The sequence below is a fragment of the Zonotrichia leucophrys genome, chromosome 1A, assembly GCF_028769735.1.
Source record: "Zonotrichia leucophrys gambelii isolate GWCS_2022_RI chromosome 1A, RI_Zleu_2.0, whole genome shotgun sequence".
NCBI classification, from domain to species: Eukaryota; Metazoa; Chordata; class Aves; order Passeriformes; family Passerellidae; genus Zonotrichia; species Zonotrichia leucophrys.
The window spans coordinates 3,474,441-3,495,259 of NC_088170.1; the positions used below are offsets into that span (position 1 = coordinate 3,474,441).

A 20,819-nucleotide genomic window follows, 5' to 3' on the forward strand; every position below is an offset into this window, starting at 1 on the left:
AATGGCCTATCAGTGCCAAGCTGTGTCAGACTCTGAAGAGAGTCACGAGTTTTCATTATTATCTTTTTAGCATTCTGTCTGTATCCTTTCTGTATTCTTTAGTATAGTTTAGTATGGCATTCTTGAATATAATATAGTATCATAAAATCATAAATTAGCCTTCTGAGAACATGGAGTCAGATTCATCATTCCTTCCTTCATCTGGGGGAATGCAAATACAACAGGGGAAAGATGTAGCTGGATGAGGAAGAAGAAGAAAGCAGGGAAGTGCTGCTCACCCATGGTGGAAACTGCAATGAAGGTGGGGATGCTGGGGCTGTTGTGGCTGAAGGTGGTCACGCTGCAGTTGTAGGAGGTGGCAGGGGTCAGGCTGGAAATAGTCACAACGTGTGAGGAGACAGTGACAGGTTCCTGCAGACACGAGGAAAAACACACAGGAGTTTGTCTCTCCCATAAATGCAAAAGTATAAATCAGTGTTCCGTCTATCTGACAGGTAAAGTCAGATCTGGTGGAAGAAATCAGCACTTTGAAACACAGGAAAGGCAACCAGGACCTGCCTTGGACAGCAGGCAGATTGTCTGGCAGAAAAGGGCAGAGGAACAGGGCTGAATGCAGCTGCAAGAACACCCCAGAGCACTCCAGGGACCCCAGAGCCTTTTGGGGAGGGAAGGACACGTGCCCAGAGTGGGTGAATCAGGCACATCAGTGGTAGGGGAAAGCACTGAGACCTCCAGGACATCCCAGAGGTGGACACAGCTCATGAGCTCTGGTTGCTAAGCCATGCAGGTGGGCAGAAAACCAAGTTATTCTTATTCAAAGAACAGCCAAGGCAGTCACAACCTCTGCCATGAATGAAATCACAATTCTGGTTTGAATGCATGAAATCTCTGCCTCTGAGCCAGCTCCTCTGGGTGTGGAGACCTGTGAGCCCTTTTGAGTGGCCAAGGTAAAAAACAAAGCTAGAGCAAAGTCTTTTGGTAATAATTATAATCAAACACCCTACACCTCAGTTTTTCTAGCTGGCAGAAGCTCTACATACCACATTTATACAATGTGTTAATTACTATGACCCTTGTGAACTCTTTTGTGGATTTTAAATGCTGATAGAGCAAGAGAAAACAGCAAGAACAACATTCATTGAGTTAAAAAAAGAGTTCCTTAAGCTCCTCTGTTTTCTGGACTGTCCAGCAGAACCAGGGGTGGGTTACACTTGTAAAAACAGGGACACTGAGCCAGTGGTTTAGAAGGGAGAGAAGGAGAAGTTTTATGAATGAACCCACTCTAGATGGGGAATGCAAGGTGCTGCAACAGGTCCCAAGCACTGGATATTTCCAAGAGCTTGTTGTAGCCATGGCTAATCCTAAACTCCTGTTGCAGAGCAGTTCTGAGATACATTGTGTAGATGAAATCACATGAGTGTAAAAGGAGGAGACTTTCATTGCCTGAGCTAAAAGGAGGAGCCACACTTTGGCAATCATACTTGGTTGCATGTTTCCATTTTCCCCTCTGGGAAATTTAAATGAGTCAACTCAAATCCAAGATGTTCAAAATCAGAAAGCTGTTGCTTTTCATTTCACTGATTTAAAGATGCAGGGAAGGGACAAAAATGCTCATGTAACTAGCATGGAAAATCACAAAGAATTTTCACCAGCAGCCTACTTGGAAAGCATCCCTTTTTACAGTTCAGAAAGGAGCCCTTCCCAGTTTTTCATGGAGACAGAAAAGAGAATGATGAGTCTAATGAGGAGTGAGCTGACAATCTCTGCATTATCCAGTGCCAGATGTTCTGTCAACAATGAGACACCCACTGAACCATCTGCCAGATTTAGCAGTCTTTTCCTGATGTTCTTAAAACAGATTTGCTCTCAACTGAAGTTGCAAATCCTCTGGTACTTTCTGTGCCTGATCCCATCACTATATTGAATCTCTGGTAAGTGATGATAATGACTTCACTGTCACCATCATATTTTCTGAAAAATCTCTTTGCTCAGGATTTTCTCCTGGGAAGCTGAGAAGCCTCAGAGAAAAAGGAAAACAATATTATCTCATTTGCTTCTCCTGTGTTTTGCTGCTTTGGAATGTGTTTGGACATTGTTTACTAACAGGTGGTTGTTTCATTGGTTTCATGTGAGTTGTTTTCACTCATTGGCCAACTGGGGCCAAGCTGTGTCAGACTCTGGAAAGAGTCAGGAGTTTTCATTATTATCTTTTAGCTTTCTAGGTATCCTTTCTGTATTCTTTAGTATAGTTTAGTATAGTATTCTTTTATATAATACAGTATCATAAAATAATAAATTAGCCTTCTGAGAACATGGAGTCAGATTCATAATTCCTTCCTTTGTTTGGGAACCCCACAAATATGAGACTTCACAACCTTTACTATTCAGCATGAAAAAGCAGGAATCTAGAGGTGGAATCTAAATGATCCAAAAGATTAAAGTGCATGTAAGCATTTTTTTCCCCTTTAGTCATTGTCTGTCTCCATTTTAAAAGAATATTAAATAATTCAGACTGATCTTCCATAGGATTTAAGAGTGTGCAGGTCTTTTCCACATGTTAATCAGTGGTTTAAGTAGGTAATTTTTCACTTCTTTCTCAATGATTCCCCATTATGTGTCACAGTGCACATGAGAATAATGTTTTGTGGCAGGTAATCACAGTGATTTATTATACCATCAGCTAAAGCACAAAGTAAACCTCAGGTGATGCACAGCATTGAAGGACAAGGAATTAAAACTACTACTGCTCTCTCTTTTTCACTGAACAGCATTGCCCATTTAAATACTTTATATTTAAATTTGCTGCTGAGCACAGGTACCTGACTGGACAGAGAGAAAAGGAGGCTCATATGTGAGGCTCAGGAGGTGGGTCTTGAAGACAATACCCTGATGTAAAAATAATTTAAAATTATTTTTATTATTATTAAAATTTGTCTGCATGAGGAGCAGCCACATTTGCATAAAGGTACTCTTGGAATACCAAGGAAGCTCCTACTGAACTTCAGTTAACAGATCTCAAAACCAGAAATACAGTATTCCAGAAATAATTAGATAATGTATCAGAAATCTTATGGCACTTAAATATGTATATTTTCCCCATTCTTTATGAAGCTACCTGACTAATTTCCCCTTCTTGCTCACTGGCATTCTCTTAGTTTTGTGGCCTGTTAGTTTTTGCACAGTTTTCATTATTATCCTTCCAGCACTGAGTAAGTATCCTTTCTACATTCTTTAGTACAGTTTACTATGGCACTCTTAAATATAATATAGTATTGTAAAATAATAATTTATTTTATTTTTATATTATCAGACCCATTCCCATGTGAAGCCAATTCCACTGGCAGTGTTGGATGCCCACAATTTCTCTCCAACCAGTCACATAACCTCATCAATAAGACAGAGGCCAATCTTAACATTGCAAAACAATGAAAATATTTTAGTATTTGAAGCATAGCTTTAGTAGTTTAGCTTTACAAGTTTAATTCTGGGATGAAGACACCAAAGGAGAGACACATACCTGGGCTTTTGTTTCCTGGCCAGATCCAGCCTGCTGGCAGTAAACTTCAAAGAAATCAGCTACTCCTTCTTCCACCCACAGCAGAGTCACAGAGGTCTGAGTCTTGTTGACAGCAAACAGTGATTTTGGAGGGGCTGGTTCTGGTGTAAGAGAAAAATCTCCTTTCATTAAGCTTATCTTTAAGTTTCCAGACAACTGAGAAAAATGAAAAAATTGAAAGCAATGCCTGATGCCCTGCTATCTTTCATTTCCTTCAGATAAAGTCTACCAATGTAAATCCTCTCATGATGACAAACTACCCCTGTAAAATGGGAAGATGATGAAGTGTGTTGGTTTTTCTTCTCTATTTAAACCGTTCTCTATTTGGACAGATGGATAATTACTTCACTTCCCTTTTCAGCAGAGCCCTTGTTTGAGGATGATCTGTGGATTCTATTAATAGAACACTGTTAGGAGGAACTCTTTCAGAGAAGATCACTGTCCACCTGTTAGCAGCATATTTGGCCTGAGAAGGCTTTTCTTCAAAAGGTCTGACCAGGAGACTATAAAGCATCTTCCCACAAGAAAAAAGGCTACCTAGGTTCCTTTAATTGCAGCAGAGAAAATATTTAGCCAATTACCAGTTAAAAAAAAACCCCGAAACTGTTTAATTATTAAACATTAAATAATTGTTTAATTATTTAATGTTTAATCCTGATACTCATCCTGATGACTTCCCATGATGGGTAATGGAAATACCTAGCTTTCCACACCTCAAGCCTCCTGGGCTCTTCTGCTTTGCCTTCAGAGACTGTAAAATTTGGGCTGTACATTTCTGAGTTGTTCTGCACAGCTTTCAGATCTCCTATTCTGTGGGTGTTTAATTAAAGCTGTAATTCTCAAACAATAACCCAACTTTGGGATTCTGACACACTGCATACAATGATGCACAAGAACATTCTGCGTTGATTCTTTTTCCTTTCGCAAATAATTTGTTATCCTCATTCTGGGAGATGCTGTCACAGGAACCTTGGCAAAGGGACTTGCTCAAGTAGTTATAGACATTTTGGAGACGTATCTGATCCTGAAACAATCAGATCTGTGTTCTGGCGTTGGAGCCTGCCCAAGCCATATTGGCATTATGGAAAGAGTTGGACATTCACGTGTGTCACGGGGCTTGCAGTGCACACATTGTCCCAGGGCTACGCAGGAAAGTGTCCCTCTCCCATAATTGCACACATATATCTGCTCTTGGACTCAGAAACACATTCCATCCCTCACTCCAGGTAAAAAAAATGGCCTCAATTAAAATACGAGTTTTGCATTTGGGCAGCGTCCCAAGCAAATCCTCCTTTTGCTTCCAGCAAATGGCTTGATTTTTCTGCAGGTGGAAAGCTGCCAGGATGAAGCAAACATCGTGGAGGGAAGAACATTTGGCAGGAATGCTTAAGTGACTGCCAAGTGCTGAGTCGTCTATCACTTGGAGTCAGTTTCCACTACTGCTAATTACAACTCCCATTGCTCCCCTCAGAAACACAGAGAGGGAAAACCTCTGGCAAAATATCCTCACTTTTGTCTATTCAAAGTTCAAACACCATAAAGGGGAAAAAAAAAAATCAAACTCAATCCAACAAAAAAACACCACACTCAAAGGAGGGATTAATTGAAATGGAATTCATTCCACGTTCTCTTTGTTGACACTGAAGGGCAAAATTCCCACACAATTTCAGTAAGAGTGCCCATCCACAAGGAAAGAACAGGAAGATACAGCTGTGCTGCAGGGTGCACAACATGAATAAGGCTTGTGGATCTGTCTGAAAGATAAAGCTAGCTGGTGTCTTGAAATACCACCCTAAAACATCTGGACAGTGGTAGCAGGGAGAAATACTCACCCCACACATTGACCCACTCGGTGAGCAAATACACACAGGGAGCTGCACAGGCACGAGGCATGGAGAAAACAGTGGATGTGGTTTGCACAGGGCAAAGAAAACTCATGGATTTTGCCTGCTTCTTTCAAATATTGCCTTTGGTAAGAAGACCTGCAAAAACTTCATATTGTTGTGTCTCTGTGTTTGCCTCAGCACAGTAAGAATGCTGAGAAACATAAATGGACAATGGTTGTTTTTTAGACCTCTAATCCAATTAGAAATTATAGAGTCCTTTAAATTCACTTCTCTTGCAGTGACTCATAAAAGGATTATTATTCATGTAGAGTAGATAATCCTCCCTGAAATTACAAACTCTTCCTTATCCACCTTCTCAGTGGAGCTAACTCCTGTAAAAGCAGTTGGGCACACCTGGAAAATTCAGGGTTTTAGGTACCTAGGGCTCAACAACTCCACATACATTCAAAAGAGAACTAAAATTTCTTAAGGTCTAATGGTGCAGTGTCCCATCTTCCTCTCAAGTAAAGAAAGATATTAGGTAGAAAGTTATATTTGAAACTCTTACATTGAGGATCAAACTCTCAAGTTTTCTTTTGTTTCTATGAGTATATTACATATATTTCTCTCAAAATGAAGCTGGAGTCCACATCCACAAATCTGACTATTTTTATAAAGAGTGCTATCATTAATTTGTATTTAAGGGTAAGTTTTTGGTGTTGAAAGACTTTGCAGATGTCCAGTGAGAGAGGAGGGGAGGCAGGAAAGCAGACTAAGTGACAGAGACGTGTAGAAATAGGCTTGTCAGAAACAGAAAGGTAGAAAGGAAGGTCCTGCTTTTCATTGAAAAGTTCATCTGTGAAGCCTGAGTTGCCATCCTCAAGCCCTACATGTGTTCAAGACCTTAGGCAAGCACCTATGAAGTTAGCTTGTTCTCTCAGCAAGGCACTACGTGATTTCCACTCTCCTACATCCACTTACAGTCACATTTTGCCACTCTATCTCCTCTTGAGCAAAACCATTCTAGGAGATTAGCTTCACACACAGGCATGAGACAATCTTCACAGCAAGGTGAGGTGAAAATTACAGCTTTGCAAGAGAAATGGGCTCAGAGGTACAAAAGTAAAATAAGGAAGGTGCTGCCAGGGTCACTTTACAGTCAAAGAGTGGGGTGAGTTAATAATGTACAAACAAGCAGTTCTTACCCAATTTCACAAGTTGGGGCATGGAAGTGTTGCTGCCTCTTTCAGTGCAAGCAGTCACTGAGAGGTTGTAGATGTCCCCTGGAGGCAAGCTCAGCACTGCAGTCATCACGCTGCGCGTTACCTGGACAATCAAAGACACCACCTTAAACACAACACAAATCACACAACTGACTCCTAAAATTGACCTGGTCACTCAAAACACTGCTGAGAAATTGCTGTGCACCACAGCAGATGTCTTCTGTGTGCTCCAGACTGGTGACTGTCACTACAGGACGCAAAATAACACGACGTGCACAAGCAGACCTTTCAAGGTAAAAAGAGAAATTTTAATTTCTGGCTCCAACATTTACAGATGTCCAAAAGTGACAGTGGATTGGAGGATGACAGTGCCACCTCTCCAATGACACTGGACAAATCAATAGTCTATCAAATTTCTCTTCCTCTATAAAATAATGCAAACCACTAAGTTATTTACATGAAGTGTGTGAGAAAGTTCATTACAAGAATGTAAACATCAGAACGCTTAGAAAAACTTTAAAAAACAGGGCAACAGGTGACATCAACCAGTTCCCACTGACACCAACCATGAAACCAGATTAGCACAATGTAAAAAAAAGACAAATTTAGGCTGCACTTTCTATGTGACTAGTGGAAATGTAAGGAAAAAGAAACTCTCCTTCACACCACTGAGAGCATCTAGACTTCTCCAGTTGTGCAAAATGCCAAACAAGCCATGGACTTGAATCCAGCGCAAATTTTAGAGGAATTTAAATCAGGTCAGACACCTCAAAGAAGAGCACACAGGCCATGTGTAGGCAAGCCTTAATGCATCCTACAGACCTGAAAATTAAATCCATCTGGGCAAGGCCAACGCCTCTTGGAGACCTGTTAACTTGACAAGAGGTCTCAGGGTCTGACTTCAATCATCTGCAAGTCTGAAACCAGATCCTAAACTGAGCTGAGTCTCAAAAGACTGAGCATAACTTCTTCCTTTTATTTTAGGGTAATCTTCCAATTTCTCCAGAGTCATGGAGAAGGATGCAGAACTGGGAATTGTTTTCTAAGCACTTCTGGACTATATATAAAGAGCCCATCCAGGAATCTCATGCTGGTTTTCAAAGTCACTTAATTCTTAGGCTGAAGCTTTCAGATGGAAGAGAAACTGACAGTTCTGAATAAAGACCAACAGGGCTTTGCACGTAATTTTCATCACTTCTCTAAAAACTGACCAACTTCTGTGGAGACTTGGGAAACACACAGGGAGTAGGAAGAAAAAGTCAGCATCATCTGACACTGTTACCTATTTATTTCAATAATACCACAAAAAACTCAACCATATTAGCAATGATAATAAAATCAAATTATGATATTACAATGAGTTTTAAAGGAAACAGTTCCTGGAAGTGACTAACAGAGCTTGGAAGAAGAGGTGCCCCGATGCCTGCAAACATGTTGGCATATTTACTCATATTTATCCATAGGAACAGAACCATAAAAGTTAGCTATAAATAGGTAGGTTTTTGCAGGATTTTCCTAAAGAATACCCTCTGGGTTCCCTTGTCTTACAAGGAATATAAAGACACACATTTGTAAAGACATCCCTAAAGCTTTAAAATTTTGTTTATAGATCAATTTGCACTTCGGCAGAAAATACACTTCCAATTTTCCAAATGTTCAAGAGAAGGTACCAAGAGCACACCTGAGCATCTAGCAAGTTTTCTAAGTGCACACATTCTGGATGAAATCCTCACCCTATCAATGACTGGAACTTGCATTCAAACATAAAATGAAGAACACAGAATTTATGAAGATAAAGTCAGAAAATGGGACGTGACAGTATTATAACAAACAAAAAACCTCAGACAGTAGCTTACTCTGTTTATTAATAAATAAAAATGGAAAATACCATACCTATATATAAGAATACTCTTTATGTTTTACTGTCTGATGCTGAGAAGTTTTTAAGCTCTTTTTAAATTACATAAATTATCAACACCTTCACTGGATCACTACAGAAACACTTTGTCTACTGGATATTTTGAGAACTCAAGTCTTTCAAAGTGATCTAACACTGGGATGTAACTTTTACTGGCTTACACCAAACTTGCTGGAACTCAGTAATCAAAGTTACATAACTAAGTTATATATATAACATATAACGTATATAATATAGAATACAATATATAATACATAAAATATAGAATACAATATATTATATTTATAATACATATACATTATATATATAATATATATGTATAGTTGTAAACTCAGAAAAATTTTGACAACTGATAACTTTGTAATACATATTATATAACATATAACATATATAACATATAACATATATAACATATAACATATAATACAAAGTTATCAGAGTTGTCAAAGTTTTACTGAGTTAACAACTCAGGAAAACAAACCAAAGAAACAAAAGCCCACCAAAAAAAAAAAAAAAGAAGAAAAAAAGAAAGAAAAAAAAAAGGAAAAAAAAAGCCCTCAAAGAAATGAACACCACCCACTTTCCACACTGATACTTACACTCTTCTTGATTTTTTTCTTTCCTTCTGCAACAACCATCCAGTGCAGCATCCTGGAATGAGAAAGGTCAGGGCCATCTCCTCCATAGGTCCAGGTGACATACAGGAGGTGGTTGTAATACTCCACAGAGGTAATTTTGGGTGCCACAGGCGCTGAAGGAAGAAAGCAAGTGTGTTACAGAGTCTAACACAGCTGATTAGCAAATTCAGTGATAAACTTGTGCCAAAGGATGCTGTCAGGAGGAGAATATCACAAGCAGGAAAGCATCATCAAACTCATTTGAACACTAGCTGAAAGATATGAAAACCATTGTTTAACCTGGGAGATGATCAGAATGAAAATACACTTCTTTTTGCAATCTTTCAGTTTAAAAAAATTGTGGCAGATAAAAAAATTTTTTTGAGTCACATTTGTAAGTCAAATTCAAGTTAAAAGCCTCAGATGTTGCTTCACTGTGTTGCTTCACTGAAAAGAAATAATAAATTGTTACATTGATAGGTTTTCCATAAGAAAAAAAATATCTTTTCACTGAGCTTGCATCTTTCTAGGAGGAAAAGCCCAAACCCTGCAGTCCAAAGAACAACTTTTGCATGGGAAGTTGTAACCACCCTTGTTCCCTGGGTGGAAGGGAGGAAAAAGGGCCCCTCACAGCCCTGTTGGGAGGGATTTTTTTGTTCTGGAGCTGCCAGCAAATCCTTGGCTCTATTTGCAGCCCACATAACACAGAGTCACTCCTGCTGGAAAGGACCTTTAAGAATGAGACCAATCCTTAACCCAGCACTGCCACATCCACCTCTGAACCAGGTCCCTCAGCTCTACTTCCACATGGACTTTAAACTGGGACTCAGCCATCCTCCCTTTCTGGCTCTCTCACCAGCTGTGACCTGCAGAAAGACAGCAACTTCCAGAATAACCCAAAAACCTCCAAAATAACACTAAAATTGGTGTTTTAGATGAGGATTCCCTCTCAGAGGGAGGTGCCTCTCCATTAACTGGAGAGGGAGCACAGCTCACTCTGATTGCCTGATTCAAAGGTGCAGGAGCCCAGAGAAGAGTTAAATTAATAGTGAGTGGAGACACAAAAGTGAAAATCTCAGTCAGTGAAGATCTCAACTCCCCTCCCAAGGAGATATAAGTACGATAATTTGGGTACTACAGGGGAATTCTGAGGAGCACAATGGGGAAAATGCAGTGAACTGCCTGGTCTTCCTCTGCTGCTGTGTCTGGTGTGTTTGTGCCAGGGCAGGCGAGAGGAGCACAGCCCTGGGTGCCAGGGAATGCAGGATAGAGATCAGGTCTCTTGGAAAGGGCCACAAGATGTCACTGCTGCTTTCACAAAGGCTTCTTCCACTTTGGCACTGAGACTTCACTGAAGCAATCACTGAGGAAGGCAACAAATGCAATGCACAAATAATTTAGGGCCCTTTAGAAATGTTTAGTAAGACTATTCTTCAGAATTAATCTTGAAAATGTCCTTTTATGCAGCTGAGGAGATTTAGTATAAAATCCTTGAAGCAGTGTTCTTTTAATTTTAAAAGTTCCCAGCCCATCCCTGTGCATCCTTGCAGTTTAAGGCCATGAATCTCATACACAAATAATGATTTCCCCCTGCACGTTTTTATTGATGGTGTGCTTTCATGGCAGTGAATGTCCAGGATATGTCACATGAGACCAAGGGCCAGGTCTGGTGTGACCCAGCACAGGGCTCTGGGGAGCACAGGGAGGCTGTGGGAAGTCACACCTTGCTGCTGACCTGGACCAAAGTGACATCTGGAAGAACCCACAGGATTAACAGGCAGTCAGCAGCACCCAGAGCCTCTCTTTCTTTCTCACTCCTTCTGCTTCTCCAAAGATAAAAGCATCCTCACTGCAAAAACCAAATGCTGGTGGCCCAAAGAGCCTTTGCCTGTGGTTGTTTTAAATCCAGCAGTTTACAGCAGGTGGCATTAAAAACTCATCAGTCACCACAGCAACCCTGGCAGTGCCACCGTCCCTGCCTGAGTAAAACAGGAGCTGAGAGGACAAATGCTGCTTCTGAAAAGTCTCTTGGATCCCCCAAATCTCCTCTCTGTAGCTGTGGGAGAGAGCTCCCTCTCATCACCCCAGTGCTGAGCTCAGCACAGCCCCAGCCTCCCCAGGAGCAGTGGGATCCTGCTTTGGGGAATTTCTGCTCTGAGCTCCCTGCAAGCTCCATCCTCAAACTCCCAGCTGAGCTTCTGCTCTGTTTCTGAAACTTAAGCTCATGGTCCAGGTGTGGAGCTTGGCTCTCCAGTTATACACAGAAGAGCTGACAGATGGTGTACTGCCTAGCCTACAAAACTTCCTCTCCAGTAGTTTTAAAATACAGGGTTTTTTTGGCATTTTGGCTTTTTTTCCTGTTTGTTTGTTCTTTTTAATTCCTGTCAACCTGTGCAGGGGAGGTGGCATTGTTCAAAATGGTGCAGAAAGGTGCTCCATAAAACCATCTGCTCCCTCTCTGGAAGGGAAGAGGCTGAGAAAGAACTCTCAGTCCCTGGTGCCTTAAAGCTGTGAAAAGGCAGCACCTACTGGGGACAAACGTTTCAAACCTGCAGAAATGACAAACTGGCAAGCCTCACAAGCCAGCCTGGCTGCAGCTCCTGGGCAAAGCTGAAAAGAGTACAAGTAATGAGGCAATCAGAGGACAGGAGTGCATTTAATGCTCACATTCAGTGCTGACCATCTATTGGTAAGTGCTTGCAATTTGACCAAATCAGCTTTCTTTGTTAGGGCTCTTCACTTAAAATCACAGTGTGATTTTAATGCCTCATTGCTATTCAACATTTTCATCAATACCCTGAAAGGAAAAGCAGGGCTGATGAACCATGCAAGGAGCATGGAACTGGCAGAGGAGGGCAGGATTTGGACAGGGCTGAGCTTGGAAATATTGCCCCCTGTGCTGGGCGTGCTCAAAAAAAGTGAATTTCAAAGTGCCAGGTCTGTTGGAAAACAGCATGTAAATAACAAATGATCAGTTCTGTTAGGAGCCATAAAATAGAAGTAAATCAACACAGACGTCCAGTGTGATGGTGCAGGAAATGCAATCATTTAGATGCACACACATAGGAGAGCTTTGAATAGGGAGATGATTGTGTCTCTATAGGAGTATTCAGCAGATTGATATTACACTTTTGGTTTTTATGTACTTTAGTAAAGACAGTAAAAATTAGAGAGGTAGAATGGGGAAAAAAACTAACATGGGAAAGCACCTAAAAGTGAGAGAACCTGAAGAGTTCAATGGAAGCAATTTATTAACAGAAAAAAACCAAACTAAATTCTGTATAGAGACTAAAAGAAAAAGGGTTTGTATCTCTTCAATCAGTAAGATAAAAGTGTAACAAATATTTTGGACTGGATATTAAAAACAAAAAATTCAGATCAGAAAAAGGGGGTATAAACCATTGATAATAAGAGAAATTCACCATTGATACGACATTCCAGTTGGATATTTTCACTGAAGACCAGATGACCTTTTCTGAGAGAGGTTTTGCCAATCAAAAATAGATGATATTTAGAGGTTCATCCATTTATGATTTTGTCTGCATCTGCTGGTTAAGAAGTTGATAAATCTTTCATTTAGGAGCAGTAGCAATCTTTCCTTTCGTCACACAGAGATCCAGATTGGTACTGGTGACAGATTACCTTTTGAAGACCCTTGATCTCCCTCATTTCTGCTGCAGGTTTCTGGAGATACAGTACTGAAGTGAGTGTCCCACTGGAACACTTCCACTCTAAAACGCTGGACCTGGTACCCAAATCAGTTGGAAAAGATTTTTTTCCCTCATACAGCAACCAACCAGCTGGAAAATTGCTTCCTTACAGTGCTGCAGAAAAGCTGATTGATGCCAAAGGACAAGGAATATCCCTGGAGACCCTTCAGGAGGCTCCAGCTCTGATACACTGGAGAAGAGCCAGAATTTGTCAGCAGAGTAACCTGGATCAGGTATCTCAGCATGGGAGGCTTTCAGTGGAGCCACAGCTTTAAATGCTGCTGGCTTTTCTCTTGCGGCTCTCTGGGGCACAGGCTCTGTGTAAATCATCATTGCAAACTGGTCTTATTCAGTAAATTTTTTCAGGTGCATTCTCTGACTCTCAGCAAACAGAAAATCTGGGACTGGGCTAGTGTCTGCTTTGGGGTGAGTGGCTGGGACGTTATACACTGATTTTCCTTCTCATTTGATGCCTACAGATGGAAAAGAACAAGCATAATTCATTGCAACTCACAGTAAAACTGAATTATTTACTGCTTCCAGTCACCTCAACATCAGCAAGGTGAATTAAACAGTGACACTTAAAAGCAAAATTATTCAATGGAGAACTCTGATTTTGGCCTGACCATAATGAGTGCATGGCAAGGTGCTTACAGGGCCTCTCTCATGCTGCTCCCTCTGTGGCCGATCTGTTGGGCATATTGAAAACCCAAATCCAAAGAATCTGCCAAGAGATGCCAGAGTGTGTTAAATCCATGGCTGGTCCCAAGTGGAAGGGGGAAATCCCTGTGGTTATGTCAGCTCACTCATCTCAGTGCTGCTCTGACATGGGGATTACTGGGAGGGTGATGAAGGAGAAAAAACCACTTAGAAATATTGCAGATAAATGAAAAAGTGTTTGATAATATTAAGAAACATATGAATTCAGGTTTACTAATTTAGCTATTAACTTCTCCATGTGTCAAATGTATGGTGTGGTAAAAGTGGAGCAGGACCCTGGCCCTCAATGGAGCCATGCACTCAGCTGATGGAGGACTGCAACAGAGCAGTCAAGTACCATGCTGGGCATAGGAAAAATTCATTTATATGTTCATTTAAAGCAGTCTTCAGAGACTTAAAAACAGAAAAATAGCAAACCAAATACCAAAACAAACCAAAGAGAAAGAAAACCAAAAAATCAAAACCAAAAAACCAAAAACAAAATGAGCAAAAACAACCCGTAAAAAACAAACCAAAACAAAAAAAAACCCCAACCAACCAAACAGCAAAAAAAAAAAAAAAAAAAAAAAACCAAAAAGCCACAAAAAAAAAAAAAAATCCAAAAAACTAACAAACAAAAAACCAAACAAATCCAAAAAACTTAAATGAAAAATATCCTAACTTGCAAATATCTGTAGGTAGAAACACAGCACCCAGGTCAGTTCCCCTGCCCCCAGGGGCACTCCCCCAGAGTTTTCAGCTGCCTGGTTACCTGTGATGAAGCTGATGGTGGAGCTGTCACAGCAGCTCAGCTCTGGGTCCCCCCAGGTGACCATGGTGACACGGAAATTGTAGTACCAAGCTGGCAGCAGGTTGGCTATTCTCTGTAAAGGGACAAAACACAAAGAGAAACTCAGGAGATCACTCACCAGTGGGAGGCAGACTTCTGAAACACAACAGTATTTATAAACCTAGTGCCCACAATCGTTTTTCTGAGCTCCCATTCCTTCCTTCAGTGGAAATTGTCACTGTCATATTTTCTGAAAATTCCCCTTTGCCCAAGATTCTTCTCCTGGGAAGCTGAGAAGCCTCAGAGAGATATGAAAACAATATTATCTCATTTGCTTCTCCTCTGTTTTGCTGTTTTGGAATGTGTCTGGAGATTGTTTATCCAACATGTGAACTGTTTTAACTTAATGGCCAATCACAGCCAGTTGTGTCGAGGCTCTGGAGAGAGTCATAAGTTTTCCATTAGTATCTTGTTTAGCCTTCTGTAAATATCCTTTCTCTATTTTTTTAGTATAGTTTCGTATACCATTCTATAATATAATATAATATAATATAATATAATATAATATAATATAATATAATATAATATAATAATAAATTAGCCTTCTAAGAACATGGAGTCAGATTCATCTTTCCTCCCCATGACAGGGGACTCTAAAAATACCACAGGAAATCTCTGAAATTTGGCCTTTCAATTTACTAAAAATTCTGTGCAGGAAGAGCAAACACAGCTCTGATGGCTCTGCTGCTCATCCACATCCACCTGGTCACAGGTTCTGTCCACCACAGGAATCTTAAAGGATTTCCAGGGTGGTAAGAACCATTCACACAGAGAAATCTTCCATCACAATTCCACTGTGATGAAGGCAAAATATTTAACTGGAAAATGTAGGTGTTTCTAGTTTGATTAAATGGGCTTTGATGATAAATTAGTATTGATGTTTTTGTCTCAGATATTGTCACTTTAAGAGATGTATTTTTTTCAATTTTCCAAGTGTATTTCACTTCCTATTGTCATTTATTATAAATGGAATAGGAATGAAACATAAATAACTTATGAGACATAAATTATATATGTAAATATAAATGAGATATAAATGAGCTATAAAAAGCAATATGTTTTATATTATAGTAATGCATGTAATATTTAAGTTAAAACTCTAATTCTTCCACTGACAGCACAGAACATTTAAGATATTGGTGTTTCGATGAAAAGCTTCTTGATAGTTTTAAAATTCAAAATTAAAGAAAATTGAAAATAACTAACAACTTCAACAATGTAGAAATTGCTATTTTTACAGATCTCTGTTGTTTTCAGTGGCCTTTTTTCTCCAGATACTACAAGGCAATGCAAATATAAGTGGTGTGATCTGTTCTTTTAATGATTTTTGGAAGAAGTTGCATCCATCCTTGAAGATGATTGGACTTCTGACATGCCCCTGGTGTCATATTGGAAATACCAACATCACTCTGGCAATTTTCATGTGCAGAGCACAAAATGAATGAAGCAACCAAACAGAGTGAAAAGACAAATCCAGTTCCAAAGGTTCTTATCAAATGTTAACCCCCAGGAAATAATGCTTGATTATTTCATGCTGCTGGAGACATTGATTTTTGAATCTTCTCATTGTTGCTTCAGAATACAGCACTCAGAGGTGTTGGCAGGGATCAGTGGGATTCTGGAACACCTCTGGAGAATCCAAACAAAAGTTCAACAGTCCCTACCTGTACATTAAATGCCACAACAGAATAACAGGGAAACATTCTTTTCCTAATTCAGGATTAATCTTTAAAATCATCCTTGAAGAAATGCTCACTTTAGCTGTGAAACAGCACTGTTGCATTTCAGATTGAAATGCAGACAAAGCAATTCCAACTTGGCTTCCATGAGCAGGATTTGCAACAGTAAGGGACAACATCATCTCCTTTCCTAATGAACCACATTAACTCTGCATGATAGCTTTATTTCTTGGATCACTTAGATCACTCAGCTATTAATCTATTTGTGCTGAGTCATGATTACAAGATATTAATTACCAGTTTGGTAAGTTATTTTTGTTTTTAATTTCCCTGGAGATTTACGTGTTAGATTTATAGTCACATACCCAATTACAGTAAAGCTGCTGGAGCCAAAATGACTCCACAAATGGTATTATGCAAATCAATTACAGTAAATCACTGTGGCTCTCACCAGCAGCAGAAGTTATTGCTATCTTTTTTGCATACTCATAACTTTCTTGAACAACTAATTTCAGCTGGAATTGCTTTCTGTCTTGCTCTATAGTAAAGTCTGAATAAAATCTTTTCACCTTCTCCAGGAAAAAATGGAAAAAAGGAGGAGAATTTCACTTTATATCTGCAAGGGCACCTATGAATATATGTGTGAGTGTGTTCTTGTAGACATCAGTGGTCACCTAGTTAAAACACTGGCCCAAGATTTGGCAACTTCAGAAACATGAAGGCATTTTTCCACAAAAACCAGAGCTAAGCCTTCCACATGGCACACTGAGAGACCAGCCTGCAAGCCCCCAATCCATACTATCAATATTAATTATGTAGATGAGCCTTTGCACTGCACCCCCTGAGGAGATGATGGAACTTTTAAAGCCTTCACTGACAAACTGACCCACAAACTGAAGCTGCCTCTGGACTTGCTGAACAACAACCAAAAAACCAGGCTAAACTCCTGTCTCATTGCTCTGCAGGAAATTTAGCATGGTTCAGCTGGCAGTGCCTTACTTTAGAAGAGAAAATGCCTCCAGCACCCTTGGCCCTTTTCTTTGCTTTGCTGAGTGCCAGGCTTAAAGGCATATATATACATATGAATGAAAAAAAGGCTGGGAAAAAAAAAAAGTCACAAGGTTTCAGGGCCACACAGGCATGGGAAAGCAAGGCAGGAATGGTCACTGTACCACTGAGGCAGTCAAGGAGACAGTTGCTGCTATTTCATAGTAGGTTGTCCACTCTGAGGTCATGGTCGAGGGGTTGAAGTAAAACATTTCTACCACGTATTTCCTGAACACCCCCAGGAAAGGTCTGTTCCAGCTCAGAACCACAGCTGTTGGTCCCAAAGGGTAAAGTGTCAGATCCTTTATTCCTGTGGGCACTGTAAAGCAGAAATTATGGTTAGTAACATGCATGTGTTATCAGCTGCAATTTATTTTAAAATTATGCCTTACCTTAATCAAGTTCTACCTATTTCTGATTTTCTCATTACTTTAATCCCCAAGAACTTCCTGGTCACAAGCAGCTATTTAAGCCATTTTTTAAGCATTTGTTCTCGAGTTTAAAACTACTTTTTCAGAAGTGGCTACAGACCACTTTGTGTTGGCTGCTTAGCTTGAGATAAAGCACACATCTCGCTTTCTCAAAAAGGGACGGCTCTATTCTGCTTTGAAAATCAGGATGCTCAGGAGATATTTCAAGATGCTCAAAACCAAAAGCATCAAAAGCCAGAGCACTGTAAGAAAGGAAAGTTTTCATCTCCAGCCCTCCTTCCCTGGGGAACCCAAAGGTTCTGTCATGTGCTGCTATTCCTGCCTCACAGACGGTGACACCGAGAAAGAGTCAAGTGATTTGAAGAATGTCACGTTAAGGGTCAACTTCTGCAGCCCGGATGGTCTGGAAAACAATTATTCTCCATGATTTCACTGAGGCTACTTAAATAAGGACTTAGAGTTAACATTTGCCAGGGCTGCAGAGCCCCAGCTACTGCACACAGGGTCAGAACCCAGACCAGCACCCAGGTTACTCCAGCCCACATTGGCACATGGCTGCCTTTACCTTTATAAACCATTTACCACATCTTTGCTGTGCTTTCTCTGAACTGCTGGTACTCACCCTGTGAAAATGAGCCTTAGGATAACAAGGGGAGAATGGAATCCTTTTTAAAGTGCATTTTATTTTATTTGAGTTTCAGTTGTCATTAGCTACCACTGCTAAGTTCACAGGACAATTTGTTTTTCAGTTCTATTATTTTAGTATCATATTCAATAAACTGTTACGAAATGAAAACTCATACAGATGTTGTTTTACTGCATAAAAACAGCCTCTTTATAATATGAAAGTTATGAGATGTTCTATTTAGAAACTGATTGCCATTTTCAGTTTTGTAAGAAACTTTCATGGTTGCAAGGCCACAAAAAAGGGGAGAAAATGAAGGAACTAATTTACTTTGGGTATGCATGATTTTACTTTCACAAATAAAAGTAGAATTTTTCAGATTTTTGAATTACAGTGAGAAAGATCAAAAGTGTATGTGAAAACTGTCTAATGATAGAAATTAACATTAAAATATATATATTTACTTACTAATTTTTCCTTTCCTGAAATATAGTGTACTTTACAAATTTTTATTCAGACCAAATGTATGAAAATATATAAGAAGATTGACTAGAATGAAAAGGCTCTCACCATAGTCACTAAGCTACATGTTGGCTTTTATTTAAGGATTAAATTCTTAACAGGATAACATTTTTTTCTGTTTCACTTTCTTCCCTACATCACAGAGAGGAAGCAGCATTAAAAATACTGAAGATCTCCAAGTTTCAGCCACCTGCTGTCCCACTCAGCACTTTTTGTCAAAAGGAGAAGCTGGGTGACACAGGTTGAATATTTCTCTGCAAATGTAACTCTGTACACTGGATCTCTTTCTCTTTTCCATCTCTCTCCTTAATACATTTTATTTAAATGGTAATCTTAACAAAATAAATTACACTGAAACTAAAAGTTACTAAATTCTGTCCTAAATGACCTTTTGTAGGTGCCTGGTGGAATCCTAAATTACAGGTATGGGGGCAGGAACTCTGCCTGTTGGACATAAAACATTCTTGAAAATGTCAGTGTCAGCCTCAGAGGGCTTTTCTCATTTTCAAATCCCAAAGCAGAGAACATTGAGATTCAGTCTTAAAATTGAGAAAATCAAGGTGTGGTCAACAGGACTTAATGAACATACTACATATATTTAAAAAAAAGAAAACCAAACCCTAAAAAGAAATAAATGCATTTCAATCAGTAGGTTCAGGGGTTACCAATGGAAAATGTGACAGGATCAGAGGGAGGTCCAACCAAAGGTCCTTTCCTTAGGTAAACCACAACTTGGTACTGGGCACCAGGAACAAGATTTTCAATGAGGCTGCTGCTTGAATTCACCTGGGAGGAGAGGAACTCATCAGATATGAAGCATTTACTTGATTAATAAAAGAGTATTGAGACTGTACTTGAATGGCTCCAGTTACAAAAGGCATGAATCCAAACACGTTGGCAGCAAGAACTTCATTCATTAAGCCCCACGTGGCAGAACTGTGGCAGTGGTCAGGACTGGCCCCACAAATGATCTGACTCAGAGAATTGCACTGGCCTGGCTGCATAAGGTCAGCTACCTCACTGCAGGCCCACTCTCTCCTACTGTCAAAGTCTATTACAATATTCAGGCTACATCATTCATTTTCAGGTGGTGTTATTCAGGCTGGAGTATTTAGACCACATGTTTTCAATTAGATTAGACTGATGTTTTTCCATCAGTCCTTGATGCAGCTCTGTGAGCTGAAGGCAGCATTTTGGGAAATCTGTCCTCTGACTGCAGCTACTGAGTGACTCCACAGTGGAATCAGAGAGGAAATATTCTCTGTCACCTCCCCTCCACAACACCACAAACTGTAACTAAGGGGCATTGTGATTTTTCTTTTCAGCTTGAGAACATCACCGTTAAAACTCCTGCTGTGCCACACCAGGTTTCAGTCAGAGCTGGAGGCAGAATTCCTGACCAAGTGATTCCTGCTCTGATACAGCAGGAAGAGGCTCATCTCCTGAAGACTGCACAAACAGCAAATGCACAGAGCAGCTTTGAGGAAAAGCCTTCACACATCCTTTCTAGAGCTGCAGGCTGGTATTTCCCACTAATATTTTCTTCACAACCTACCCAAAGTCTGTATCACAGCCACCTCTGCACTGGTGGCTTTTTGCAATGCACATGAGTGTATCACTGCCAAGCACAGATTTAGTGAGGAACAGAATTTGTCTTTACCAGCTGCCCTGGAAAGCTAAATCACTTTTAAATCATGCACCATGTTAGAAATGGATAGAACTCTGCACTGAATTTTGCTCTTTTCAGGTAATTATGGAGAAGACAATCTAACAGTTATTAACAATTCAAGGTATAGTAAGTTGATAAAATTGGATACAAATATATATATAATGACAAAAAGAAATAACTGCATTTAGACTTCTCTACCTACTTGCAGTAAATTCACATTTACTTTTAGAGATATCTTGTTTATTCACTGATTAACTATAGATACTTGGTTTTGAGTTTGTAGATGAATCCTGTAGTATCTGTGGAAATTATAAATGCAAATGTTTGGGATCTGTGTTTATAATTACCTACTGTACTTTGCTTCCCATTTAAATGACTACACTTCTAAGAAATACAAGTAACAATGAGATAACAAGCTGGTTTTGAAAAACAATTCTCAAATTGTCA

At 39.8% G+C, this 20,819-nt stretch overlaps 1 protein-coding gene across 2 annotated transcripts in view; it reads right to left on the reverse strand.

Annotated features, from left to right (window-relative positions):
- The window catches only part of PTPRO (protein tyrosine phosphatase receptor type O), a 140,188-nt gene that overhangs the window by 25,449 nt on the left and 93,920 nt on the right, over nucleotides 1-20,819 (reverse strand). For both annotated transcript variants that reach the window (XM_064735245.1, XM_064735235.1), the window contains exons 8-14: nucleotides 19,369-19,489; nucleotides 17,251-17,444; nucleotides 14,322-14,433; nucleotides 9,123-9,274; nucleotides 6,588-6,708; nucleotides 3,518-3,657; nucleotides 279-411 (exon numbers count right to left, since the gene is read on the reverse strand). In XM_064735245.1, the coding sequence (XP_064591315.1) occupies nucleotides 279-411; nucleotides 3,518-3,657; nucleotides 6,588-6,708; nucleotides 9,123-9,274; nucleotides 14,322-14,433; nucleotides 17,251-17,444; nucleotides 19,369-19,489 (973 nt within the window). The remainder of the gene's footprint in view (nucleotides 1-278; nucleotides 412-3,517; nucleotides 3,658-6,587; nucleotides 6,709-9,122; nucleotides 9,275-14,321; nucleotides 14,434-17,250; nucleotides 17,445-19,368; nucleotides 19,490-20,819) is intronic.